General features: G+C 38.8%; 1 protein-coding gene across 2 annotated transcripts in view; it reads right to left on the bottom strand.

Moving 5' to 3' along the window:
* The window catches only part of flnbl (filamin B, like), a 196,431-nt gene that overhangs the window by 59,268 nt on the left and 117,085 nt on the right, over window positions 1-20,078 (bottom strand). For both annotated transcript variants that reach the window (XM_062038188.1, XM_062038189.1), the window contains exons 18-22: window positions 15,968-16,058; window positions 15,744-15,898; window positions 6,956-7,073; window positions 6,802-6,881; window positions 1-54 (exon numbers count right to left, since the gene is read on the bottom strand). The exon at window positions 1-54 is cut by the window's left edge and continues 132 nt beyond it. In XM_062038188.1, coding sequence (XP_061894172.1) covers window positions 1-54; window positions 6,802-6,881; window positions 6,956-7,073; window positions 15,744-15,898; window positions 15,968-16,058 — 498 coding nt within the window. The remainder of the gene's footprint in view (window positions 55-6,801; window positions 6,882-6,955; window positions 7,074-15,743; window positions 15,899-15,967; window positions 16,059-20,078) is intronic.

Here is a 20,078-nt window from a genome sequence, read left to right as displayed (position 1 = left end):
TTCTCCAGGTTGGGGGTCCACTTTGCAGGGCACTGCTTGCTGGCTGGGACTCAGCTGGTAACACACACACACTCTCATGTTTATGCGACAAAGTGAGGACCGGGTTTGGACCGGGTTTTTTTTTCCCTCAGGGGAGTGAGGACCACCCTTTCTGCTGCACTTAGAAACTAAAACATTTGGGCACCCTGATTCACATTTCCGCCTTCAAATCCTTCTAATCCGAAGTTTTATGGAAACGTTTTTATCTATTAAAGCACAGGTGTCAAACTCAAGGCCCGGGGGCCAAATCTGGCCCCTGACATCATTTTATCCGGCCCGCAAACACCTGGAAATGACATGTGTCAATAAAGTATTTTATATTTTCTCACTAAATGTAATTAATTTTTTTCATTTTGACAGAAAAAATATATGTACTGCTTGAAATTGCATACCTTTTAAAGGCCTACTGAAAGCCACTACTAGCGACCACGCAGTCTGATAGTTTATATATCAATGATGAAATCTTAACATTGCAACACATGCCAATACGGCCAGGTTAACTTATAAAGTGACATTTAAAATTTCCCGGGAAATATCCGGCTGAAACGTCGCGGTATGATGACGTACGCGCGTGACGAAGTCAGTTTAACGGAAGTTATGGTACCCCGTAGAATCCTATACAAAAAGCTCTGTTTTCATTTCATAATTCCACAGTATTCTGGACATCTTTTGCAGTTTGTTTAATGAACAATGAAGGCTGCAAAGAAGACAGTTGTAGGTGGGATCGGTGTATTAGCAGCGGACTACAGCAACACAACCAGGAGGACTTTGTTGGAGAGCAGACGCGCTAGCCGCCGACCTCACCTTGACTTCCTACGTCTCCGGGCCGCCAAACGCATCGGGTGAAGTCCTTCGTCCTTCCGCCGATCGCTGGAACGCAGGTGAGCACGGGTGTTGATGAGCAGATGAGGGCTGGCTGGCGTAGGTGGAGAGCTAATGTTTTTAGCATAGCTCTGTGCGGTCCAGTTGCTAAGTTAGCTTCAATGGCGTCGTTAGCAACAGCATTGTTAATCTTCGTCAGCCTGGAAAGCATTAACCGTGTATTTACATGTCCACGGTTTAATAGTATTGTTGATTTTCTATCTATCCTTCCAGTCAGGGGTTTATTTTTTTTGTTTCTATATGCAGTTAAAGCACGATGCTATCACGTTAGCTCGTAGCTAAAGCATTTCGCCGATGTATTGTCGTGGAGATAAAAGGCACTGAATGTCCATTTCGCGTTCTCGACTCTCATTTTCCAGAGTATCCGAGGTGGTTTAAAATACAAATCCGTGATCCACAATAGAAAAAGGAGAGAGTGTGGAATCCAATGAGTCAGCTTGTACCTAAGTTACGGTCAGAGCGAAAAAAAAAAAAGTATTTTACTGCATTCTAGTCCGTCACTCTAACGTTCCTCATCCACAAATCTTTCATCCTCGCTCAAATTAATGGGGTAATCGTCCGAATCGCTCTAGCTGCGTTGAAAACAATAGGAAAATATGAGGGAGTGAACAACTGACAACGTCACGCTACTTCCGGTAGGGGCAAGGTTGTTTTTTTGATCAGAGACCAAAAGTTGCGAACTTTATTGACGTTGTTCTCTACTAAATCCTTTCAGCAAAAATATGGCAATATCGCAAAATGATCAAGTATGACACATAGAATGGATCTGCTATTCCCGTTTAAATAAAAAAAATTCATTTCAGTAGGCCTTTAAACTTTAATAGTATCCAATATTGCAACAAACTTTCCAAACATGTTTTGGTCTAAATAAAAATACTTAACTTTACAACAAACTAATTTTCAAATGAATAAAAATGACAATAAATGTTACATTGTTCTTTACAGCATAATACTGTAAATTGAAAAAAACTACTACTGTTTTTTGCGTTAAAATCATGTTGACTGAGCTGCCAGTTTTTGACTTTTTTGACAGTTTTTAAAATCTACGGTTGTTGTTTTTAACGGTGTATTACTGTAAATGGAAAGACGGTACATTTGTTTTTACGGTAGAAAAACTGGCAGCGAAGTTGCCAGAATAAAAAAATTACTTGTACAGTTTTTCCATGAACAATATAATGTTGTAGGAGACCGGGCTTTCTGCTCCGCCGCTCCCAGTCTGTGAAACGCTCTCCCTGACCACCTGAGGGCACCACAGACTGTGGATGCCTTTAAAAAAGGCTTAAAAACCCTTCTTTTTTAAAAAAAAAGCCTTTTTTTTTTTTTTAGATATATGCATACTAGTTTTAGCTATTTGACTGTTCTAGTTTTTATTTTTTCATTATCTTTTTTTTTTTATTTTTTTATTTTTAAGACACTGTAGCACTTTGAAGTTGTGTACTCAATGTAGAGTGCTTTTTAAAAATAAAAAATCTATTATTATTATTATTGTAAAAACAATATAAATTTAACACAAAAATTCTGGCAACTAAGTTTCCGTAAAACCTCCCCAAAAAACAGTGGTACTGTTTTTCCATTTACCGTAAAATGTTGTAAAAAATGAAAAAAAACAACACTTATTTTACAGTAAAATTTTGTAAATGTAAAGTTTTTACTGTAAAATCGACAGTCTGCTTAAAACCATTTATATAATTAATAATGAAATCCAGAGGCATATTCATCTATTATTCACTGTTACAAGCGGCCCTTAATGAAAACCACTTTGACAACCCTGTAATAAAGTGAGGACCACACCATAAAAGGAAATGCCCTTTTATGGCATGGTTCTCACTTTAATAGATAAAAACTTGCCCAAATATATATTTGCACACATTTTTAAGTCTTTGCTTAGCTAAATTTGACTGTCCTCAAAGGCAAGATTATTTTTATTTTTTTTCCATTTAATTTTTATTGACATCCAGCATCAGACATTCCTATCCATTACATCATATATCTGTTGCCTGCCCTAAATGTCAAAATATTTTTTGGTTTATATCCCAAAGATGCCCCCCCAAAAAGAAAGAAACAGCCGGAAAACTAAGTAATAATATTTACAAATAAATACATTAAAGAAAGACAATAATAATAGTAATAATAATTATTAATAATAATCAGAAATAATATAGCAGGAAAACAAAATAGTATTTACAAATAAATCAGTTAAATAAAGAAAATAATAAATTAAAAATAATCAGAAATAATATAAAAGAATATAAACAGACCATGAATAATAATGTAAAAAAGTGTGTGTATATATATATATCTATATATATATATATATATATATCTATATATATATATATATATATATATATCTATATATCTATATATATATAGATATATATATATATAGATATATAGATATATATATATATATATATATATATATATAGATATATATATATATATATATATATATATATATATATATATATATATATATATATCTATATATATATATATATATATATATATATATATATATATATATATATATATATATATATATATATATATATATATATATATATATATTAGAGATGTCCGATAATATCGGCCTGCCGATATTATCGGCCGATAAATGCTTTAAAATGTAATATCGGAAATTATCGGTATCGTTTTTTTTATTATCTGTATCGTTTTTTTTGGTGTTTTTTTTGTTTTTTTTTATTAAATCAACATAAAAAACACAAGATACACTTACAATTAGTGCACCAACCCAAAAAACCTCCCTCCCCCATTTACACTCATTCACACAAAAGGGTTGTTTATTTCTGTTATTAATATTCTGGTTCCTACATTATATATCAACATATATCAATACAGTCTGCAAGGGATACAGTCCGTAAGCACACATGATTGTGCGTGCTGCTGGTCCACTGATAGTACTAACAGTTAATTTTACTTATTTTCATTAATTACTAGTTTCTATGTAACTGTTTTTATATTGTTTTACTTTCTTTTGTATTCAAGAAAATGTTTTTAATTTATTTATCTTATTTTATTTAATTTAAAAAAAAAAAAAACCTTATCTTCACCATACCTGGTTGTCCAAATTAGGCATAATAAAACAATAATAGACTGTGGAGTTTCAGATGAAAGTTCTTTTTTTCTGGCCATTTTTAGCGTTTAATTGACCCCACAAATGTGATGCTCCAGAAACTCAATCTGCTCAAAGGAAGGTCAGTTTTGTAGCTTCTGTAACGAGCTAAACTGTTTTCAGATGTGTGAACATGATTGCACAAGGGTTTTCTAATCATCAATTAGCCTTCTGAGCCAATGAGCAAACACATTGTACCATTAGAACACTGGAGTGATAGTTGCTGGAAATGGGCCTCCATACACCTATGTAGATATTGCACCAAAAACCAGACATTTGCAGCTAGAATAGTCATTTACCACATTAGCAATGTATAGAGTGTATTTCTTTCAAGTTAAGACTAGTTTAAAGTTATCTTCATTGAAAAGTACAGTGCTTTTCCTTCAAAAATAAGGACATTTCAATGTGACCCCAAACTTTTGAACGGTAGTGTATATAGCAGGGGTCACCAACCTTTTTGAAACCAAGAGCTACTTCTTGGGTACTGATTAATGCGAAGGGCTACCAGTTGATACACACTTAAATACATTTCCGGAAATAGCCAATTTGCTCAATTTACCTTTAACTCTGTTATTATTAATAATTAATGATATTTACACTTAATTGAACGGTTTAAAAGAGGAGAAAACATGAACAAAAATGACAATTAAATTTTGAAACATAGTTTATCTTCAATTTCCACTCTTTAAAATTCAAAATTAAACCGAAAAAAAGAAGAGAAAAACTGGCTAATTTGAATGTTTTTGAAAAAATTAAAAAAAGAATTTATGGAACATCATTAGTAATTTTTCCAGATTAAGATTAATTTTAGAATTTTGATGACATGTTTTAAATAGGTTAAAATCCAATCTACACTTTGTTAGAATATATAACAAATTGGACCAAGCTATATTTCTAACAAAGACAAATCATTATTTCTTCTAGATTTTCCAGAACAAAAATTTTAAAATAAATTCAAAAGACTTTGAAATAAGATTTAAATTTGATTCTACAGATTTTCTAGATGTGCCAGAATTTTTTTTTTAAATTTTAATCATAATAAGTTTGAAGAAATATTTCACAAACATTCTTCGTCGAAAAAACAGAAGCTAAAATGAAGAATTAAGTTAAAATTGATTTATTATTCTTTACAATAAAAAAAAATTACTTGAACATTGATTTCAATTGTCAGGAAAGAAGAGGAAGGAATTTAAAAGGTAAAAAGGTATATGTGTTTAAAAATCCTAAAATCATTTTTAAGGTTGTATTTTTTCTCTAAAATTGTCTTTCTAAAAGTTATAAGAAGCAAAGTAAAAAAATGTATGAATGTATTTAAACAAGTGAAGACCAAGTCTTTCAAATATTTTCTTGGATTTTCAAATTCTATTTGAGTTTTGTCTCTCTTAGAATTAAAAATGTCGGGCAAAGCGAGACCAGCTTGCTAGTAAATAAATACAATTTAAAAAATAGAGGCAGCTCACTGGTAAGTGCTGCTATTTGAGCTATTTTTAGAACAGGCCTGCGGGCTACTCATCAGGGGCCGTACTTATCAAGCTTCTTAGAGTGCCATTTTACACTTAAGTCCTGAGAATTTGCGAAATTTAGTCCTACTCTCAAACTTAAGAATAAAAGCTTTTTATCAACGTTCTTAAGTCTAAGAATCACTCCTACTCTCCACGATATTTAAGAGACCTTCAGAGGTGTCTTAAGTGGTTAGGAGTTGCCAGCAGGGGATGGCACTGAGGCGAGAGAGACATGCGCGAACATTCAGGGAGCGGAACGATGTTCTGGATTTGTTTGATGACGAGCAGCTGATCAAACGGTATCGTTTAGACAGAGCGGGTATTATTTTTGTCACAGATTTAATACTTTTCGATTCCATGTTGATTTCTGCATGTGGCTGCAGTGGGCTAGTATATATAGAGCCACCCACACCAGTTTCAAATTAGTTGCCTAATTAATGAATTGGAAAGAAAATGTTATGAGAGTAGCGTATGTGTGTGGCCGTGAGGTGAGTGACGTCAGTGAGTGTGTGGGCGACAGAAGAGAGGGAGCGGTAGCGTGAGTGCCGGCGGGGACTAGTTTGTTTTGTATTATTTTGTAGTTTATTGTCAAAATATACACTCCCATTGTCCACTTAAATATTTCCAAGATATTTCTTTATTCTTAGACAACGGGTTCCCTTCCGTGATTGTTCATTTCTATGGACACAGAAATTACGTCACCTAAAATTCCGTTTACGGCACATAGTAATGTCGTAATTCAGCTCTTAAGATTCAGTCCTACACTTCGCTGAAAGTGTGAGTAAGACGCTTGATAACTAACTTTTAAGTGCAGCTTTCAGCGAATAATTTATTTACTCTTAAGTCAACTCTTAGCAGACTTCTTAGGAGTAATTCTGAGAAGCTTGATAAGTACGGCCCCTGGTCCTTACGGGCTACCTGGTGCCCGCGGGCACCACGTTGGTGACCCCTGGTATATAGGAAGTAATCCTTGTTTTTTTTTTTAAAGGCTAGTTTCAAGTTTAAAGGCCTTACTTTCCAATATTTTTGTATTTTGGACATTGATGAAAAACCTTGTAGAAAAAGTTAGCATGCACAGCTTGAGGTTAGTACGTAATGAGGTTTCAAATAAAGAATAAAGCATATTGTAGCAGCTGGTACAAAACACCTGTAACAAGAGTTATTGACTTAACATTTTGGAAGAATGTCATTATATGTGAATAATAAGACTTCCCACTTCCAGTCAGCATGGTTGACACTCACCACTTGCACTTCCAAGCGACCTTGACCCCCCGCTTCCTTTGTGTCCACCTTGAAGCTCTGCTCCTGGCCCACCTCCACACCTACCACACGGGACAAAATGTGTCAACTTTCCAGCGGGGTGGAAAAGTGAGAGTCGCGAGGACGGCTTCCTTACGTCCGTCCAAGTTGTCCACGTTGACCTTGTTGAGGTTGAGGGGGGCCGCCACACCCACCGTGAAGGGGCTCCCGGCGATGGGGTCACCGCCGAACGTCACCGCGATGCTCATGGCGCCCTGCAGACGCAAAGGCCGTCAACGTTACTTTCACTCGTTACCTCACAACAAGCTACTCCATGACGTGACTAATTAGACAAACTGACATCTATTTATTAATATGCTGATTTATGATTGGAGGCCCTCATGACAGTGAATATAAATATATATATATATATATATAATAACTTTGTCACAACTGTTGTTGATTATATTTTATATAGATGGATGGATAACTTGCTTTGAAATCGTAAGACAAGATGACAAGGAGATATTCAAGTAAAAAAATAAAAATAAAAAAATGCTTGGAACATCAGATAATAATAAAATGTACACACATGTAATTATTGCATGTGCAATATTTTTCTGTTAAAATTGAAATAATTAATATTTTTAATACCGTATTTCCTTGAATTGGCGCCGGGAATATAGTATTCGCCTGCCTAGAATTACAGCTGAGTCAAACTCGTTTCGCAAAATAATTAGCGCATGCTTGGCACTTCCGCCGGGTCAAATATGAGTCACTAAATGACTTCCTCCTCCTGGTGGTAGAGGGCGCTAGTGATCCTTCTTGCGACTGCTGGTACTGCAGAAGACCGGTGCTGCAGAAGACAACAGGCAGCAAGCGTGAGGAGCCATTGTTTGCTTGCACTTTTACCATGGAGGATTACATATCTAAAATAAAACAGTTTTCTAAACTGGACTTTCAATGGAAGCAGGAGGTAATACTTAAAGGAAGATCTCCATCGAGACAGACTTTTAAAACTGAAGAAAGATAAGGAAGACTTCTATAGGAGCTAAGCATGGACTCATTTATACCTAAAGGTAAGACCATAATAACGTTTTTTTTTATTAAATGTGCTTTTCACGATAAGGTAAGCGCCGGAGTGAGAAGAGGTTTTAAAATAATTAACGCATGCTTGCCAATCCCGCATGCTTTTGGTAAACGCAGGAGTGAGAAGAGGTTTTAAATTAATTAGCGCCCCTGCGGCTATTCAAGGAAATACGGTATGTGTTTTTTTTCCCAACCTTTCTTAGGCCACATAAAGGACGTGGTAGGCCAAATTTAAAATATTGGGACGGGCCATAAACTGAAGTGGCGGTCCACAATAAAAACATGTGGTGGTCTGAGAAAATTATCTGGTGGGCCACAATGAAATTATCTGGCAAAGTACATAAAATGATGTGGTGGGCCACCTTAGAATGATGTGGGGGAGGCACATACAAATACTGTGGTGGGCACACTAATAGGATGTGACTGGCCACCTTAATATGCCGTTGCTGGCCACGGTAATATGACATAGCTGGCCACAATGGTGTACCGGACCACAGGAAATGATGTAGCAGGCCACATTAAAATCATGGGACAGGCAGTTTTAAAATGAAGTGGTGGTCCACGATAAAAGGATGTGGCAAGCCATAAAAAATTATGGCAAACCACCTAAAATGAACTGGCGGTCCACAATAAAAGTATGTGGTGGATCAAGAAAATATAATGTGTTTTTTTTCCCCCACCCTTTCTTAGGCCACATAAAGGACGTGGTAGGCCAAATTTAAAATATTGGGACGGGCCACAAACTGAAGTGGCGGTCCACAATAAAAACATGTGGTGGGCTGAGAAAATTATCTGGTGGGCCATGATGAAATTATCTGGCAAAGTACATAAAATGATGTGGTGGGCCACCTTAGAATGATGTGGGGGAGGCACATACAAATAATGTGGTGGGCACACTAATAGGATGTGACTGCCACCTTAATATGCCGTTTCTGGCCACGGTAATATGACATAGCTGGCCACAATGGTGTACCGGACCACAGGAAATGATGTAGCAGGCCACATTAAAATCATGGGACAGGCAGTTTTAAAATGAAGTGGTGGTCCACGATAAAAGGATGGGGCAGGCCATAAAAAATGATGGCAAACCACATAAAATGAACTGGCGGTCCACAATAAAAGTATGTGGTGGATCAAGAAAATATAATGTGTTTTTTTTTCCCACCCTTTCTTAGGCCACATAAAGGACGTGGTAGGCCACATTTCAAATATTGGGACGGGCCGTAAACTGAAGTGGCGGTCCACAATAAAAACATGTGGTGGTCTGAGAAAATTATCTGGTGGGCCACGATGAAATTATCTGGCAAAGTACATAAAATGATGTGGTGGGCCACCTTAGAATGATGTGGGGGAGGCACATACAAATACTGTGGTGGGCACACTAATAGGATGTGACTGGCCACCTTAATATGACGTTGCTGGCCACGGTAATATGACATAGCTGGCCACAATGGCGTACGGGACCACAGGAAATGATGTAGCAGGCCACATTAAAAACATGGGACAGGCAGTTTTAAAATGAAGTGGTGGTCCACGATAAAAGGATGGGGCAGGCCATAAAAAATTATGGCAAACCACATAAAATGAACTGGCGGTCCACAATAAAAGTATGTGGTGGATCAAGAAAATATAATGTGTTTTTTTTCCCCCACCCTTTCTTAGGCCACATAAAGGACGTGGTAGGCCACATTTAAAATATTGGGACGGGCCATAAACTGAAGTGGCGGTCCACAATAAAAACATGTGGTGGTCTGAGAAAATTATCTGGTGGGCCATGATGAAATTATCTGGCAAAGTACATAAAATGATGTGGTGGGCCACCTTAGAATGATGTGGGGGAGGCACATACAAATAATGTGGTGGGCACACTAATAGGATGGGACTGGCCACCTTAATATGCCGTTGCTGGCCACGGTAATATGACATAGCTGGCCACAATGGCGTACCGGACCACAGGAAATGATGTAGCAGGCCACATTAAAATCATGGGACGGGCAGTTTTAAAATGAAGTGGTGGTCCACGATAAAATGATGTGGCAGGCCATAAAAAATGATGGCAAACCACCTAAAATGAACTGGCGGTCCACAATAAAAGTATGTGGTGGATCAAGAAAATATAATGTGGTTTTTTTCCCCACCCTTTCTTAGGCCACATAAGGGACGTGGTAGGCCACATTTAAAATATTGGGACGGGCCATAAACTGAAGTGGCGGTCCACAATAAAAACATGTGGTGGGCTGAGAAAATTATCTGGTGGGCCACGATGAAATTATCTGGCAAAGTACATAAAATGATGTGGTGGGCCACCTTAGAATGATGTGGGGGAGGCACATACAAATAATGTGGTGGGCACACTAATAGGATGTGACTGGCCACCTTAATATGCCGTTGCTGGCCACGGTAATATGACATAGCTGGCCACAATGGCGTACCGGACCACAGGAAATGATGTAGCAGGCCACATTAAAATCATGGGACGGGCAGTTTTAAAATGAAGTGGTGGTCCACGATAAAATGATGTGGCAGGCCATAAAAAATGATGGCAAACCACATAAAATGAACTGGCGGTCCACAATAAAAGTATGTGGTGGATCAAGAAAATATAATGTGTTTTTTTCCCCCACCCTTTCTTAGGCCACATAAAGGACGTGGTAGGCCACATTTAAAATATTGGGACGGGCCATAAACTGAAGTGGCGGTCCACAATAAAAACGTGGTGGTCTGAGAAAATTATTTGGTGGGCCACAATAAAATTATATGGCAAACTACATAAAATGATGTTGTGGGCCACATAAAAATGACGTGGGGGGCCACACTAATATGATGTGACCGGCCACATCATGAATATGATGTAGCTGGGCCACGTGGTGGACCCCATGAAATGACGTGGTGTGACGTTTTTTTTCAAATGATGTGGTGGGCAATAAAAAATTATGGCAAACCACCTAAAATGATGTGGTGGCCCGTTTTAGAATGAAGTGGCGGTCCACAATAAAAGTATGTGGTGGGCCAAGAAAATTAATAAAATGATATGGCAAACTATATAACATGATGTGACTGGCCACATAAAATGATGTGGCGGGCCACTTTAAAATGATGTGGTGGTCCACAATAAAATGTGGCGGGCTGTTTTAGAATGAAGTGGCGGTCCACAAAAAAAGTGTGCGGTGGGCCAAGAAAATGTATAAAATTACATGGCAAACTACATAACATGATGTAACTGGCCATATAAAATGATGTGGCGGGCCACTTTAAATGAAGTAGCGGTCCACAATAAAATGATGTGGCGGGGCGTTTTAGAATGAAGTAGCGGTCCACAAAAAAAGTATGTGGTGGGCCAAGAAAATTAATAAAATTATATGGCAAACTACATAACATGATATAACTGGCCATATAAAATGACGTGGCGGGCCACTTTAAATAAAGTAGCAGTCCACAATAAAATGATGTGGCGGGCCAATTTAGAATGAAGTAGCGGTCCACAAAAAAAGTATGTGGTGGGCCAAGAAAATTAATAAAATTATATGGCAAACTACATAACATGATGTGACTGGCCACATAAAATGATGTGGCAGGCCAATTTAAAATCATGGGATGGTCCACATTAAAATGACAGTATGGGCCATCTTAAAATTAAGTGGTGGTCCACAATAAAATGATGTGGCGGGCCGTTTTAGAATGAAGTGGCGGTACATAATAAAAGTATGTGGTGGGCCAAGAAAATTAATAAAATGATATGGCAAACTACATAACATGATGTGACTGGCCACATAAAATGATATGGCCGGCCAATTTAAATGATGGGATGGGCCACTTTAAAATGACGTGGTGGTCCACAATAAAATGATGTGGCGGGCTGTTTTAGAATGACGTGGCGGTCCACAAAAAAAGTGTGTGGTGGGCCAAGAAAATTTATAAAATTATATGGCAAACTACATAACATGATGTGACTGGCCACGTTAATATGACGAAACTGGCCATATAAAATGACGTGGCGGGCCACTTTAAATGAAGTAGCGGTCCACAATAAAATGACGTGGCGGGCCGTTTTAGAATGAAGTAGCGGTCCACAAAAAAAGTATGTGGTGGGCCAAGAAAATTAATAAAATTATATGGCAAACTACATAACATGATGTGACTGGCCACATAAAATGATGTGGCAGGCCATTTTAAAATCATGGGACGGTCCACGTTAAAATGACAGTATGGGCCATATTAAAATTAAGTGGTGGTCCACAATAAAATGATGTGGCGGGCCGTTTTAGAATGAAGTGGCGGTCCACAATAAAAGTATGTGGTGGGCCAAGAAAATTAATAAAATGATATGGCAAACTACATAACATGATGTGACTGGCCACATAAATTGATGTGGCGGGTCACTTTAAATGATGGGACGGGCCACTTTAAAATGACGTGGTGGTCCACAATAAAATGATGTGGCGGGCTGTTTTAGAATGAAGTGGCGGTCCACAAAAAAAGTATGTGGTGGGCCAAGAACATTTATAAAATTATATGGCAAACTACATAACATGATGTGACTGGCCACATTAATATGACGTAACTGGCCATATAAAATGACGTGGCGGGCCACTTTAAATGAAGTAGCGGTCCACAATAAAATGATGTGGCGGGCCATTTTAGAATGAAGTAGCGGTCCACAAAAAAAGTATGTGGTGGGCCAAGAAAATTAATAAAATGATATGGCAAACTACATAACATGATGTGACTGGCCACATAAATTGATGTGGCGGGTCACTTTAAATGATGGGACGGGCCACTTTAAAATGACGTGGTGGTCCACAATAAAATGATGTGGCGGGCTGTTTTAGAATGAAGTGGCGGTCCACAAAAAAAGTATGTGGTGGGCCAAGAAAATTTATAAAATTATATGGCAAACTACATAACATGATGTGACTGGCCACGTTAATATGACGTAACTGGCCATATAAAATGACGTGGCGGGCCACTTTAAATGAAGTAGCGGTCCACAATAAAATGATGTGGCGGGCCATTTTAGAATGAAGTAGCGGTCCACAAAAAAAGTATGTGGTGGGCCAAGAAAATTAATAAAATTATATGGCAAACTACATAACATGATGTGACTGGCCACATAAAATGATGTGGCAGGCCAATTTAAAATCATGGGACGGTCCACGTTAAAATGACAGTATGGGCCATCTTAAAATTAAGTGGTGGTCCACAATAAAATGATGTGGCGGGCCGTTTTAGAATGAAGTGGCGGTCCACAATAAAAGTATGTGGTGGGCCAAGAAAATTAATAAAATGATATGGCAAACTACATAACATGATGTGACTGGCCACATAAAATGATGTGGCGGGCCACTTTAAATGATGGGACGGGCCACTTTAAATGAAGTAGCGGTCCACAATAAAATGATGTGGCGGGCCATTTTAGAATGAAGTAGCGGTCCACAAAAAAAGTATGTGGTGGGCCAAGAAAATTAATAAAATTATATGGCAAACTACATAACATGATGTGACTGGCCACATAAAATGATGTGGCAGGCCAATTTAAAATCATGGGACGGTCCACGTTGAAATGACAGTATGGGCCATCTTAAAATTAAGTGGTGGTCCACAATAAAATGATCTGGCGGGCCGTTTTAGAATGAAGTGGCGGTCCACAATAAAAGTATTTGGTGGGCCAAAGAAATTATGTGGTAGGCCACAATAAAATGACATGACAAAAGTACATCAAATTATGTGGTGTACCACATTATAATGACGTGTGTGTGTGTGTGTGTGTGTGTGTGTGTGTGTGTGTGTGTGTGTGTGTGTGTGTGTGTGTGTGTGTGTGTGTGTGTGTGTGTGTGTGTGTGTGTGTGTGTGTGTGTGTGTGTGTGACTGGCCACACTAGAATGATATGACTGGCCACATAAAATGATGTGGCGGGCCATAAAAAATTATCTGGTGGGCCAAGAAAATGTATAAAATTATATGGCAAACTACATAACATGATGTAACTGGCCATATAAAATGTGGCGGGCCAAATTAAAATCATGGGACGGGCCACCTTTAAATGAAGTGACGGTCCACATTAAAATGACAGTATGGGCCATTTTAAAATTAAGTGGTGGTTCACAATAAAATGATGTGAGGGGCCGTTTTAGAATGAAGTGGCGGTCCATAATAAAAGTATTTGGTGGGCCAAAGAAATTATGTGGTGGGCCACAATAAAATGACATGACAAAAGTACATCAAATGATGTGGTGTGCCACATTATAATGATGTGTGTGTGTGTGTGTATGTGACTGGCCACACTTGAATGATATGACTGGCCACATAAAATGATGTGGCGGGCCATAAAAAATTATCTGGTGGGCCAAGAAAATGTATAAAATTATATGGCAAACTACATAACATGATGTAACTGGCCATATAAAATGATGTGGCGGGCGAAATTAAAATCATGGGACGGGCCACCTATAAATGAAGTGACGGTTCACGTTAAAATGACAGGATGGGCCATTTTAAAATTAAGTGGTGGTCCACGATAAAATGATGTGGCGGGCCGTTTTAGAATCAAGTGGCGGTCCACGAAAAAAGTATTTGGTGGGCCAAAGAAATTATGTGGTGGGCCACAATAAAATGGCATGGCAAAGTACATCAAATGATGTGGTGTGCCACATTATAATAATGTGTGTGTGTGTGTGTGTGTGTGTGTGTGTGTGTGTGTATGTGACTGGCCACACTAGAATGATATGACTGGCCACATAAAATGATGTGGGGGGCCATAAAAAATTATCTGGTGGGCCGAGAAAATGTATAAAATTATATGGCAAACTACATAACATGATGTAACTGGCCATATAAAATGATGTGGCGGGCCAAATTAAAATCATGGGACGGGCCACCTATAAATGAAGTGACGGTCCACGTTAAAATGACAGTATGGGCCATCTTAAAATTAAGTGGTGGTCCACAATAAAATGTGGCGGGCCGTTTTAGAATGAAGTGGCGGTCCATAATAAAAGTATTTGGTGGGCCAAAGAAATTATGTGGTAGGCCACAATAAAATGACAATTAGGGCTATATAAATAAACATTGATTGATTGATTGATGTAACTGGCCATATAAAATGATGTGACGGGCCAAATTAAAATCATGGGACGGGCCACCTTTAAATGAAGTGACGGTCCACATTAAAATGACAGGATGGGCCATTTTAAAATGAAGTGGTGGTTCACAATAAAATGATGTGGGGGGCCGTTTTAGAATGAAGTGGCGGTCCATAATAAAAGTATTTGGTGGGCCACAATAAAATGACATGACAAAAGTACATCAAATGATGTGGTGTGCCACATTATAATGATGTGTGTGTGTGTGTGTGTGTATGTGACTGGCCACACTTGAATGATATGACTGGCCACATAAAATGATGTGGCGGGCCATAAAAAATTATCTGGTGGGCCACAATAAAGTATGGCAAACCACTTAAAATTATTTTGGTGGGCCGTTTAACTTTGACAATGTGCTCTAGGGTGAGTTTGCCTTTGAGGAACACCCGGAAAAGGCCGCTCCAAGTAAAAATGTCCAACTTCCTGCGAGTTTTGGGGCGTTCTTGTTTCACCCCACGCCATGTGAACCACGACAGTAGGAATGGGGACTCATACTTTCCTCAGTTCACCTGACACAGGAAACGTGACGAATTAGGGCGGGGCACTATTTTGAATATCTTAAAAACGGGTTTTGTGGCAATTGCAACTTTGACCACAGCGTCAGTTGCTAGGTAGAGTGGCACTTTCCATCATTTTCTGCAGACTGCCTTGCAAAATGATTACCCCCCCAACCCCTACTGTGCATTCCCAATACGTCTCATCAACATGTTGTGTTACCGGGGTGAGGGGCGTGTATTTGACAGTCTGAGAGTAGTCGTAGTTGTCGATGACGTCGAAGTCGTTGACGGGCGACGAGAAGGAAACGTCCAGCGGCGCTTTCCCGGCTCCTTTAGTGAGTACCGTGAAATGAGTGGGTATTCCACTCTCAACGCCTGCGATAAAGAAAAGACCAGGGAGGTGAGGAACATCCCGACGTGGGAAGGACAGAAGCTTTGTGTTACCAGTGGGAGTCAGTCCAGGACCCTCGGCCTTGACCTTGGATGAGTCATGGGAGGGATCCACTTTGACGAGGAATGGACTCTGTGGAACTTCCTGAGTGGAAACACACGAGTGGACAAGGAGACGTGAGTAGATAGGAAGTAACCTTCGATAAACTTTTAGCGTCCAGCGGGTGTAGCAAACGAATGAACACACAACTCTTCTGAAAAGAGCTGGCAACAACGTCCTGTGTGTTAAGTTGCTTTACAAGCTGTACATCAGGGGTCACCAACCTTTTTGAAAGCAAGAGCTACTTCTTGGGTACTGATTAATGCGAAGGGCTACCAGTTTGATACACACTTAAATAAATTGCCAGAAATAGCCAATTTGCTCAATTTACCTTTAACTCTATGTTATTATTAATAATTAATGATATTTACACTTAATTGAACGGTTTAAAAGAGGAGAAAACACGAAAAAAATGACAATTCAATTTTGAAACATAGTTTATCTCCAATTTCCACTCTTTAAAATTCAAAATTCACCCGAAAAAAAGAAGAGGAAAACTAGCTAATTCGAATGTTTTTAAAAAAATTAAAAAAATAATTTATGGAACATCATTAGTAATTTTTCCTGATTAAGATTAATTTTAGAATTTTGATGACATGTTTTAAATAGGTTAAAATCCAATCTGCACTTTGTTAGAATATATAACAAATTGGACCAAGCTATATTTCTAACAAAGACAAATCATTATTTCTTCTAGATTTTCCAGAACAAAAATTTCAAACGAAATTCAAAATACTTTGAAATATGATTTAAATTTGATTCTACAGATTTTCCAGAATATTTTTTTGGAATTTTAATCATAATAAGTTTGAAGAAATATTTCACAAATATTCTTCGTCGAAAAAACAGAAGCTAAAATGAAGAATTAAATTAAAATTTATTTATTATTCTTTAAAATAAAAACAATTAATTTACTTGAACATTGATTTAAATTGTCAGGAAAGAAAAGGAAGGAATTTAAAAGGTAAAAAGGTATATGTGTTTAAAAACCCTAAAATCATCTTTAAGGTTGTATTTTTTCTCTAAAATTTCCTTTCTGAAAGTTATAAGAAGCAAAGTAAAAAAATTTATGAATTTATTTAAACAAGTGAAGACCAAGTCTTTAAAATATTTTCTTGGATTTTCAAATACTATGAGTTTTGTCTCTCTTAGAATTAAAAATGTCGGGCAAAGCGAGACCAGCTTGCTAGTAAATAAATAAAATTTAAAAAATAGAGGCAGCTCACTGGTAAGTGCTGCTATTTGAGCTATTTTTAGAACAGGCCAGCGGGCTACTCATCTGGTCCTTACGGGCTACCTGGTGCCCGCGGGCACCGCGTTGGTGACCCCTGCTGTACACAGACTACTCTAATGTTGCATTGACCAGTGATAACATGCCACAATGTGAGGGGTGGTACTAGTCAGTGTGGTGTTCACACTTTCTCCACATTTTATCTTACATTTCATACGGAATAAAAATAATATTTTTTTGTCCTCAAAATTCTACACACAATACCCCATATAATTACAATGTGAAGTTTTTTGTCTTTTCAAACTGCTCAACACTTTGTTGATGCATCTTTGGCATCAATTACAGCCTCGGGTCTTAATTAATATTAGTGATTCCCAGAGCCCAAACAAAGTCTGCGGGCTATAGAGCGTTTTCTATTGGGGCTCCAGTCAGGGGCGGATTAAGAAATTTTGGCCCCCTGGGCCTGACATGGTCTTGGCCCCTCAACCCCCCGCGCGTGTGGGCGCACACACACGCACGCACTATGCAAGAAATACTGTATACTGTGAACAGACATGCACACTGTACTGTACAGAAGAGTGCACATACTGCACACACACTATTAGGTATACCACACAGACACTGACAAGCACAGGTTTCACACAGACACAGGGGGAGGGGATAAATGGCCTAAAAATAAACATTTTTGAAAATGATTACGCCCACTTCAGTGATGGTGCATTGGGTCATTTGAGAGATATTATGTATTGGAAGTTGGTAGCTATCATGAAATAAACCCCCCACCCCACCCAAAAAACTAAATCGGACATGATTTTTGCCCCCTTTTCCTCCCTTCTATCATTAAAAATAAAATAATATCTTAGGAAAACACTTTGGCATAACGGCAGCTGTGCAGCAAATTGAGGCTCAAAGTCTGTATCTATTTGTGGTTAAGCTTGAGGAGAAGGAGAAAGGTAAAATGATAACATGCATCGGAGAGCACCACAAAGAAAGGTGTAGGCCAGTTCATGGTACAAGGGCTGCATGCAGGTCAAGATAGCCCATTTCCAAGAATGCTATAGTGGCTGGACAGGCACTGGACATGTCCTGAACTCAGTGTCAGACGTGGCTGCCGAATACTTGGATGAAGTGAAGCAGCTGACAGATCTCATGCTGCCCCATCTGAAGACTGTCCTGGCCAGGCAGAGGATGGATGAGGAGACCTTCCCAATGGACCCTGTCAGTGAACAGGCTAGTAACATTGATGGCACCCCTGTGCACAACATTGGGATGGAGAGACAATGTGGCAAGGTGGACTACAAACTGAAGAAGTTGGGCACACTGAACGCAGTCAATAGGTCAATAATTTTACAGAAGAGCCAGGAGCTTCAGAGGTTTCAAGGCAGCAGCACAAGCAAAAAGGGAGGTTGAACTCAACTGGAGTAAATTCATGAAGGCAAAATTCGAGAGTAGGGCAGATGAGAAACAAGAGATGGCTCAAAGAAAGGAGAGTAAGAGACTAGACATGCTGGACACACTGAAATCTTTTGATGGCCCCTTCACGATAGTGGGGAAGTTGAAAAGTTCCTTGTGGATGAAAGTCTGCACAAGAATGCAAAGCTGCAGAGAATGAAGCTTGAGGTTCAGTTTGCCAGAGAAAGCACCAAGCTTCTGCCTAAAGTCAATCCTATCTTCACAATCCAGGTGACACTTCCCAGAAATGGCAAAAGTGCAATTCTCCAAGTCATAATGGATACTTAGAATTTTATGGTGGTGGTAAGTATTCATGAAAACAGGTAGCCTAACATTAGTGAATGGGTGAATTCTGGAAATAACCTAAAAATCTTACACAGTGCACCTTTAAGCAAGGGGTTTCTTTCGTGCTTTCAATTTTGCAAAATCATCCACCACATCATTGAAGTCCAACTCTCTTGTCAGCTCACTCTCAATTGCCATTAGAGATAACGCATTTAATCTTTTCTGAGTCATTCTTGTGCGCAGCTCATTTTTTACTCTTGACAAAAGAGAGAATGAGCGTTCTCCCTCACAGTTACTGACCGGTAGAGTGAGAAAAATCTGTAGCGCAATGTATGTATTAGGAAACGTAGGCTGTAGTCCAAAATGTATTATTGTTTTGAGCAGTCCTGAAGGGGTCCTCTCCTCATCAGTGTTGTTGAGCTGTATAAAAGATTTGAACTGTATAAGCTCCTGTCCAAGACTTTCATTGAGGTCAGATGGGTATGATTCAGTGAGAATCTTGGCCTTGTGAAGGACTGAAGCATTGGACTCTGTATCCAAAGAGAAAAGGACACTGAACAAATTGTTCAGATGTTTGTAGGCCTCCAGACGGTGATTAAGGCTTGAACTCAGTTGATCAATAGAGGCAATAAATGTCTCTATTTGAAACAGTTGCCTTCCCTCAAGCACAACATCTGGGGATGCTGATTCATCAGCAAACTTTTTACGTTTCCTCGTCCGTTCAGCCCTGTAAGATGGGGTGCCACCCAACATGTTTAAGGCTTTCTGCTCAAAATGATCAAATAGATCTCTTTGGGAGAGAACAAAGGTGCGCAGAGATTCCAGCAATCTAACTGCTGTACCAAGGTCCATGTCTGCTTTTTGAAGTTGCAGACTTGTGGCCTGAAATCTGGACAGAACAGTGTCCCAAAAGCCTGCCATGAAGGCCATCTCAAGTGAATCCAGCTTCCGCACTAGACTGTCAGCTTCAGTTCGTGTGTCTCGTTTCTCTGTGTCATCAGTGGAAATAACCTGTAGTGCTGCTTTTATTTTACTGTAGTTCTGCCACAGTGCTTTGGTAGATTCTGCACGGCAACTCCAACGCGTGTTGGATAAAG

The sequence above is a fragment of the Entelurus aequoreus genome, linkage group LG26, assembly GCF_033978785.1.
Source record: "Entelurus aequoreus isolate RoL-2023_Sb linkage group LG26, RoL_Eaeq_v1.1, whole genome shotgun sequence".
NCBI lineage: Eukaryota > Metazoa > Chordata > Actinopteri > Syngnathiformes > Syngnathidae > Entelurus > Entelurus aequoreus.
Note: the sequence above shows the minus strand (reverse complement) of the source record. Positions and strands in the feature narration are given on the sequence as shown.